General features: G+C 37.5%; 1 protein-coding gene across 1 annotated transcript in view; it reads left to right on the forward strand.

The window, feature by feature from the left end:
• ATM (ATM serine/threonine kinase) overlaps positions 1-9,925 on the forward strand; it is a 146,054-nt gene extending 136,129 nt beyond the window's left edge. The window contains exons 62-65 of the mRNA XM_037745197.1: positions 843-957; positions 2,040-2,103; positions 6,235-6,371; positions 6,485-9,925. Of these exons, the coding sequence (XP_037601125.1) occupies positions 843-957; positions 2,040-2,103; positions 6,235-6,371; positions 6,485-6,668 (500 nt within the window). The 3' untranslated portion in view covers positions 6,669-9,925. The remainder of the gene's footprint in view (positions 1-842; positions 958-2,039; positions 2,104-6,234; positions 6,372-6,484) is intronic.

A 9,925-nucleotide genomic window follows, 5' to 3' on the forward strand; every position in this document is an offset into this window, starting at 1 on the left:
TGGGTGATAGGCTGTGGGAGGGAAGTAGGTGTGGCCGTAAAGGGCAGCATGAAGGATCCTTATGATAGGAATATGATATATCTTGACTGCATCGATGTCAGTAGTATTATAGTTTTTTAGGCTATTACAGTTGGGGTGAAATGGGTAAAAGGCATATGGGATGATCTTTTCTGTATGATTTCTTATAACTGCAAGTGAACATATAATTATTTCATAATTTAAAGTCTCATTTTTTTTTGAGATGGAGTTTCACTTGTATTGCCGCAGGGTAGAGTGCAATGGCACAATCTCAGCTCGCTGTATCCTCTGCCTCCCAGGTTCAAGTGATTCTCCTGTTTCAGCCTCTTGAGTAGCTGGGATTACAGGCACCTGCCACCATGCCCAGCTAATTTTTGTATTTTTAGTAGAGACAGGGTTTCACCATGTTGGCCAGGCTGATCTTGAATTCCTGACCTCAGGTGAGCAGGCCTCCTCAGCCTACTAAGGTGTTGGGATTACAGGTGTGAGCCACCATGCCCAGCCTAATATTTTTTTAAATATAAATAAATATATCACCTCCATTTAAAATTATCCCAGTAGTTACTTCATTTTTAAAAATCACCCTTTAACCTAGATTTCTCTAGTTACCTCAAGAAGTAGTTACGTTATTTGGATTTGAAGTGGAACTCATAGACAGTGAAGAAGATGAGGAAGGCAGCCAGAGCAGAAATAAACTACTATGTCTACTAGTATTCATAGAACATAGATAACATGTTTTGTTGCCTTTTTAAAGTTCACATTCTAATGGGAAAAAAGTAAATTAGCTGTCAAACCTCCTAACCTCACTATATTTTTTACTTTAGGTGTTGCTTTCGAACAGGGCAAAATTCTTCCTACTCCTGAGACAGTTCCTTTTAGACTCACCAGAGATATTGTGGATGGCATGGGCATTACTGGTGTTGAAGGTGTCTTCAGAAGGTAAATGATATAAGATAAAGGAGGGAAGTAATTTCTGATGTCAGAATTACATGGGCTTGGCATGGTGCCTTTGTATACAGATAAAGATTTGTTGAAAACATTGGTGTGTAACAAAATCTGTATTTATTAATTTATTAATCTGCACCTGTAATCCCAGCTACTCAGGAGGCTGAGGTGGAAGGATTATTTGAGCCCAGAAGTTTGAGTCCAGCCTAGGCAATATAGCGAGACCCTGTCTCTTAAAAAAAAAAAAAAAAAATTATATATATATATATATATATATATATAAGAGATTTGCATAATTATAGAATTTAATGCTAGAATCATATCCCAGTGCTTTATCAATACTAAGGAAAAGACCCTGGGTAAAAGCAGTAATAGTTCCCCTTCCTTCTACCCACCTGGGACCTAACCCCATATAACATACATATGGTTATTCCTAACCTCCTCTGGAAGCATCCTGCCTTTACTTTTAACACCTGTCCTGGCTTTTTAATGATACTACTATTGGATGCTCATTGTTGGGGATATAGAAGAGACAACATTTTTATTTAAAGGAGCTTGTCTTCTAATATAACACTGGGCTATAAAAAAGCTTTGCAGCTCCTTGTAGTTTTCCCAGCATAGGTCTATGTACTCAACTTGGATTGGGACAGATTGTAGTCAGTGTAAACTAATAACTGCCACAATAGTCAGACTGAGAGCTGAGCATAGTGGTGCATACCTGTAATCCTAACTACCTGGCAGGCTGAGGCAGGAGGATGACTTGACCCCAGGAGTTTGAGACCAGCCTGGGAAATGCTGAAGGACCCCATTGCGAAAAGAAAAGAAAAGAAAATCAAAGACTGAAAGAAATGTTTCGCAGTAGTGTTATTTGTGTAAATGCCAAGCTTGTGAAATAGTCAAATACATATTTGTATTATAGAGAGCCCACTCTGCAAAGTATTATGCTATTTTGAGATACAAATTTGTAGATTTACAAGTATAGGCTAAGCATACTACACAAGAGAGTATACAGATAAAGATTTGTTGAAAACATTGGTGTGTAACAAAATCTGTATTTATAATGTGTTTGACTCTAGGTGCTGTGAGAAAACCATGGAAGTGATGAGAAACTCTAAGGAAACTCTGTTGACCATTGTAGAGGTAAAGTATTTTATAAGGAAGACTTAATTTTTTTTTTTTTTTAATTACCAGAGAGACTATGTATCTCGTCAGGAAGTCACTGATTTAAAGAGCACTGCTTCATTTTAACACAGGGGAATGCAGCTGGGCAGCAGGAAGGAGGAGATTGCGCTCTTAGCCTTTTCACACATCCAAAAATACTGGTTTAGAAATGCCTTCAGCCCCCTTGAGTTTCTTGGAATGTTATAGCATTATAAGTAGTCTCTAGTTTTCAATTCATAAATAAACTCTTTGACATTTAGATATTCCATATGGTATTATTATTTTCAGAATGGTTTCCATTAGGGTTTAAGATAAATCAGTACTTTATATCTCCTTTTTCCCTGCCCAGGTTCAGAACTAATTAGTCAGATAAACAGAGATCAAATTGTCAGCATCATTACTAGAGTAACAAGCTTGGGAATGTGGGCCAAACTAGTTTACTGCTCATGCTACCTCAGTGCCTCTCTGCTGTCTTAACCTTGGGACAGCTCACCTGAGTAGGGGTTTGGGCCTGCAGAGCAAACACATGTAATCAGGATCACTGCCTTGTCTTGATCCAGGGCAGAAAAACGGAAGTCAAACAAATTTTAGTGTCTATGCTGTTAGTACCTATGCCAGTCATTCACCAACCTGGTAAGGGTATGTGAGACAAGAAATCAGGAGTGTTGCCTCCCCAAGGAAACATGGCAGGTGAAGTGTGTATGGGCATCCCTCTTTTCCATTCTTCAGCCTTTTCTTTCTTTAAATTGTTAACATTGGACTGGCTGAATGTTAGTATTACTTGTACTGCTTTTAAAAAACATTGATGCTGACCAAATTTAAAGCAGGTTTTTAGGGATGGGGCAGGAATATATGTATTTTTAAAAATCTCTCCTACTATACAGCCAGGATATGAGAACTACTGTCTTAATTCATTGGCATTAACCATTAAGCCTGTGGTCAGCAAGGGTGGGGCTTTATCCCTTGGAAGATGAGTAACAGTCTATCAGGGTGGTCCTGTGTGCACCTTTATGAACCAAGGCATCTTATAGATCTCATTTGAATTGCTGATGGTAATACAGATTTTGCTACAAAGAGTTTGCTGAAATAGGTCCCAATAATATGTTGGTAAAATTAAATCCAAGGCTGTGCTATTCCCAAGGCTGAAAATACATTCTTTTTTCTTTTACCCATTTCAAATTCTATTCATTCATGTTATCATTCATTACAGTTTGCCATTGGTTCTGCAGTAAGAATAAATGATACAGAAAATAAGCATGATGTATAACATTTTAAAAAAAGAATAAATGATAACATGGATGCCTCAATCATGTAGAAATTAAACTCTAAAGTTATATTATCTTGCCCTTTCTCATGTAAGACAAGCCCAAATTTTTCAAGAGTCAAAGCAGCTTAACATATTATTTATTTATTTATTTTTTAAGACAAAGTCTCACTCTTTTCACCCAAGCTGGAGTGCAGTGATCTTAGCTCCCTGCAACCTCCACTTCTCAGGTTCAAGCGATTCTCCTGCCTCAGCCTCCTGAGTAGCTGGGATTACAAGTGCCTGCCACTACACCCAGACAAGTTTTGTACTTTTAGTAGAGACAGGGTTTCACCATGTTGGCCAGGCTAGTCTTAAACTCCTGACTTTGTGATCCGCTCACCTCGCCTCCCAAAGTGCTGAGATTACAGGTGTGAGCTACCACGCCCAGCCAACATATTCTTTAGTATTTTACTCTACGTAGTCTCAGTCAGAAGGGATTTTTATGCTGAGGTAGATTTAAGAGTTGTATTCCAGTAGTTGTATCCTACCTAACACTCACCAGAAGAGGGTAGTTCTTTTAGGGCCTCAGAAATCTTTTTAGTTTCATGCCAAACTGCTTATGGACTTCATTTTTTAGAGTGGTAGGAGGTCAAGTTAGAGAAGGGACAGTGGCCAGATCCTACGCCATTGTAAGGACTTTGGATTTCCTTTGAGTGAGGATTTTGAGTCTGAAAAATGATTTGCATCTTCACCTACAATAACTCTTACCTCTAAACACACCCTCCAATGCTTTGTGTATTTTACACTCATCTACCTAATCTTCCCTCCATAAATCTGTCCAAATTTCCCAAAATCATTTGGTATGACTGTCCCAATCTTCAAGAATAATTTTCCCAGTGACCTTACCACAGTAAGACCACTTTCTGCCTTCAGCTTTAGAAGGGTGTGTTTCAATAGCATCCTGGTTCCCAATCTTGTGGGACATCACTTCTCTCCTCTCTTGGATTCATTTCTTTTCTTCTCTTAGATTTCATTGAGCCACAGTCACTATTTCTGATCTCATCTCCCCACTTCCTAAACCCCTCTTTCAGAGCACTTTGACCTGGGTGTATCTCCCTTTTCCTCTCAGTATATTTGTCTCTCCTGGCCTTCAGGATTTCATTTTCTTCCTAATGGACCATTCTGTCCTCTAAGATTCTATATGCTGTGCTAAGGAAGTATCTCTCTCCCTCTAGCTCAGTGATGCTTAGCCAAGAGCAATTTTGTCCCCTAGAGGACAGCTGGCAATGTCTGGAGGCATTTTTGGTTGTCACAAATGGGGATGGGAGATGAGGATAGTATTGGTATCTACTGAGTAGAGGCCAGGGATGCTGCTAAATACCCCAGAATGCACAGGTTAGCTCCCTCAGCAAAGAAGTATCCCATCTAAAATGACAGTAGTACTGAGACTGAGAAACCCTGCTCTAATCAGTCTGTATTCCTTTATTGTTTTCAATCACTTCTGTCTTGATTGTAAGACTGAAGCATGTTTTTTTTACTTATTCCAGTTCCTCCTAATTCTAATATTTGCAAATATGATTCCTGACACAAGCCCTTGGTTTTGAAGTAATTTGGGTTTTTCCTCTACTTCAACCCAAGAAAACCATCTAGTCTATACTAGAGGCCTTCATTCCTTTTCATTAGTTCATTAATAAAATATATTACTGTTTCCCTTTTGTGGGTGAAACTGGTTTGGATCTCTGAAATCTAAAGCCATGTCAGTGCCCAACTTGAAGTCACATAGGAACCCTTGAACTTACAAACAAGCCACATGTAATCAAGCTGTTTCTCCACTGTTTTTAATGGTCCTGGAGGACATTCAAAACAGCATTAATAAATAGATTTTGGTTCTGCTGATCAATACATGTCCTGAAACTAAATTTGCTAAATGCATTTTATAGTCCCAACCTGCAGATTTATTGGGAAACTGTGTACAAATAGCAGCAAAAAAGTGTTCCAACCTTGTAATACTGGAATGCCCTGTAGAATCATTCTCTGTATTGTTTCCACTTATTATGAAGACTTGTATGCATTTACTAAAGCTAATTTTTTTAAGTTCTGTGTTTATAAATACCAGAGCAGTTAGCTGTTGTGAACTGCGAATATCACAAATTCCTCATGACCTCACTGTCTAAAATTTATGACCTAAAGCCACTTGCTTTAGTCATGTTAGTTGTTTTGGTATCCTGATTCTACACCTAATATATATCTCCAGATTCCAAACACAGCACGAAATCTTGGATTTTGAGGAGGTTTCAACAAATTCTACCTTTCTGCTCCGCCCAGATTTAGAACTGAGAGAAAAAGAGAGAACCATACTAGCGGGGTGGATCAGAATTTCAGGTTTATTACTAATAAAACTATTGGAGAACATGGCTTAGGAGTGCAGTCCAAATAGGCCTGCTCGTGCTCTCCAGTTCCCACAACTCAATGTATACCTTGAGACAGCCTGGCTGAGGATAATTGGGCCCAACAAAGCAAATACCCTAACCCAGGGTTAAGACTAGAGAGAGAAGGAAAGAAAGTAACTAACGCATATCTCCTTTTAATAGATTAGTTTCATCCAGTAGGGAAATGTGGGTCACGGGATGACAACTCAACCATAGAGGAAGAACGAATTCAGGATGGAATTAGAAGCTTGGAGCATTATGCTAGGAGAGCTTCCCTCCACAAAGAAACATGAAGTGTATGTGATGTTTGTTACCCTCCCCCATCAACTACCACATGACTGGCCTCTCTTATTTGTATGATACTGGTTCTACTGTTTCTAAGTACAAGATTACAGTGTACATTGTTCTTTTGATACACATGTTCTCTCTGTTTAGGTCCTTCTGTATGATCCACTCTTTGACTGGACCATGAATCCTTTGAAAGCTTTGTATTTACAGCAGAGGCCAGAGGATGAAACTGAGCTTCACTCTACTTTGAATGCAGATGACCAAGAATGCAAACGAAATCTCAGGTGAGCAGTATTTTATAATCTCAGGGGAACAATTTGTCAGTTGTTCAGATTTTCCTATTCCCAAGTTCTTTAAACTGTTCATGTCACTGAAACCTTTGTGTTTTTATCATTAGTGATATTGACCAGAGTTTCAACAAAGTAGCTGAACGTGTCTTAATGAGACTACAAGAGAAACTGAAAGGAGTGGAAGAAGGCACTGTGCTTAGTGTTGGTGGACAAGTAAATTTGCTCATACAGCAGGCCATGGACCCCAAAAATCTCAGCCGACTTTTCCCAGGATGGAAAGCTTGGGTGTGATCTTTAGCATATGAATTACCCTTGCATTCAGCCTTTAGAAATTCTATTTTAGTCTTTATTTCTAACCTGCCAACATACTTATATTTAACTAAGTGAACTATTGTGGGGTTTTTTTGAATGCTGGTTTTAGTACTTGATTTAATCACCACACAAAAATGTTTTGATGGTCTTAAGAAACATCTCTGCTCTTACTCTTTAGAAATAATGGTTATTCATGTTCCATTTCTAGGCTAAATGTTTATTTCTTCTTCTCAAATACATACTTATGTCATTTTCAGTAGAATCACTGACATACAATGCAATGGCTGAAAACAATGGAAGCAGCAGGAGTGATGATTTTTCCTTTAGTGTGAATTAGAACAGATATACTGCTGAAATGCCAGTTTCAACCAGGATTTCAAGACTAGCCTGGTCATCATGGTGAAACCCCATCTGTACCAAAAATACAAAAATTAGCTGGGTGTGTTGTTGGGTGCCTGTAATCCCAGCTACTCAGAAGTCTGAGGCAGGAGAATCTCTTGAACCTGGGAGTGGAGGTTGCTGTGAGCCAAGATCATGCCATTGCACTCCAGCCTGGATGATAAGAGCGAAACTCCGTCTCAAAAACAAAAAATGTATTTGGATTTTTCCTAGCAAGATCACTCACAGTATTACTAAATAATGAAGTTGTTATGGAGAACAAATTTCAAAGACACAGTGTAGTTACTATTTTTTTAAGTGTATAGTGATCCTTCTCATTCTATTCCCTTTATCTTTTAAACCCTTCTGTACTGTTCATGTACATTATCTTCCTGTGATACCTTCATATATTGCCTTCTAGTTCATGAATTCTCTTGTCAGCTTTATATAATCTCTCTTACCCTATCCATTGGTTTTCTTCTTTCAGAAATTGTTTTTCATTTCTAAGTATGCATCATTTGTCAGATGTTTGTTTCTTGATGTCATTTTTTAATGCTTTTAACGTTTTCATGTCACTATTTTAAATGTCTGTACTTGATACTCATTCTAATAGTTCTATTAAATTAAGCTCCTACTGTTTATTTCTGTTGAGTTTTATATTTGATAGGCTGTTTATCCATTTTTATCTTTTTGAAAAGTGAGCTTATTTTCAGGAAGGCTTTATCTGTGGAAACGCTGAGTGTCTGTTTATGCCATACTCCCAGGGCTGTTGCTGACACAAGACCACTTTTATTTAAATTTCTTGGCTTTAGGGTTTCTACATCTGAAGCATAGCATAAATTACTGATAGATTTCCCAAGCCAAGGCAGAGACACTTCCTCCTCATCTCCCTGTGCTAGTGGGCAGAATATCTGATTGGTGCCTTTTTCAGTGAGAGTATAAGCCTCCCATGTGTACTACTTTTGTGGCAGGGGTGGAAGGAGGTACATTTAATTCCCACTGCCTGCCTGCCTGTTGCAAACCCAGGGTTCTTTAGTCACCATAAAGATGACAAAGCGAAAAGCCATGGGTTAATGAAATTGGCAAATTGTTCCAGGACAGCTACGGCATCAGCTCACTTATTTACTGCTCTGGTTTTTCATTCCCCCCATTTTTGACCATAAGGTTTTCTGCTTACTTTCTTGTAAGTTCTGCTATGCCAAAGAATGTTTTCTATATTTTATTCACCATTTCTATGTGTTTTGTTGGAAGGGAAGGGCTTAGGTATTTAGTTTGATACACAGCTAGAAATGGAACATTTCTCCATTCCCCAACTATAATCATATCAGATAAACATCAGATAAAAAGCCACCTGAAAGTAAAACTACTCATTCATGTATTAGTGAGTATAATCTCTTCTCCATCCTTAGGAAAATGTTCATCCCAGCTGCAGAGATTAACAAATGGGTGGCTGAGCTTTCTCCTTGTATTTGGACCTTGAAGGTTATATAAATTTTTTTCTTCGGAAGAGTTGGCATTTCTTTTTACTGCAAATGGCAAGCACTCACTCATATTTGATCTCCTCACCTTCCCCTCCCCTAAAACCAATCTCCAGAACTTTTTGGACTATAAATTTCTTGGTTTGATTTCTAGAGAACTGTTCAGAATATTATTTTGCATTTCAAATTACAAACTTACCTTTGTGTATCTTTTTCTTTTAAGCTGCCTAAATGAATATTTGGTATATATATTGGTAGTTTTATGACTATAGTAAATCAAGGAAATGCAGTAAACTTAGAATGTCTTTAAGGAAACCTTGAAATCTTCATGGATGGAATTAGAAATTGTCAACTATATACTAGTATAGTTAAATGAATTTGTAGCTAATTCTTGCTAGTTAATGCATCCAAAGAGTTTTGAATAGCATCATTAATCTGCCCTTCAGCCTTGAATGTATGCAATAAGGCTCCTGTTCTGTTCAAGTATTCTAATCAATGGTTTTGAAAAGTTCATCAAATTTGCATACAGATCACAAACCTATGAGACATAACTAATTCACAGATAACAGAATTAAGATTATAAAAGTTGTTGTTGTTGTTGTTGTTGTTTTTTGTATTTTTAGTAGAGACAGGGTTGCTACTGCATTCTAGCCTGTGCAACAGAGTGAGACTCTGTCTCAAAAAAAAAAAAAAAAAAAGATTTTGGCAAGCTGGAACACTTTCTGCAAATGACCAAGATAGAAAACTGCCAGGAACAAATGAAGAGTAGTTAAGATTTTAAAAATATTAATCATAAAATATTTGTTGTATGCTAAGTCACTGACATGTGCAGCATCTCTGATCTTTACCTTGCAAGATTTGTGATACCATCTCAATTTACTGCTGAAGAAATAAAAATTTGGAGAAATAAGTTGTCCCGGGCAAGGAGATAGTATATTATAAGTACAAGTATAATATGGACAGTATCTAACTTGAAAAGATTTCAGGTGAAAAAGAATTGGGGGTTTGCCAGTCAAGTGCGAAAAAGGTCAGTGAAAACCAAATAGTGAAGCTGTTAGAGAAGCCCTCCCACCCCACTCTTCCCCAAAGTGTCTACCTAATCAATGGGTTCACAAACTCTTGGTTATTATAGTATATGCCCAAAATGTATGCACTTAAGAAAAAGCAAAGAGGAAAAACTTTGGACGTCTTAAAGATTGGAATAGACTAGTCTTTTAAAAAATAGCCAGTATATTGGTTTGAAATATATGTCCCAATTTCAAGTATTTTAATTGCACCTTAATGAAACTATTTTCTATGGATTTTAATACTATTGAATGTATTACTTTACTGTTACCTGAATCTATCATAAAATGTTTCTTGAATAAATAATTATAAAAG

Source organism: Cebus imitator, unplaced genomic scaffold, assembly GCF_001604975.1.
Source record: "Cebus imitator isolate Cc_AM_T3 unplaced genomic scaffold, Cebus_imitator-1.0 Scaffold194, whole genome shotgun sequence".
NCBI classification, from domain to species: domain Eukaryota; kingdom Metazoa; phylum Chordata; class Mammalia; order Primates; family Cebidae; genus Cebus; species Cebus imitator.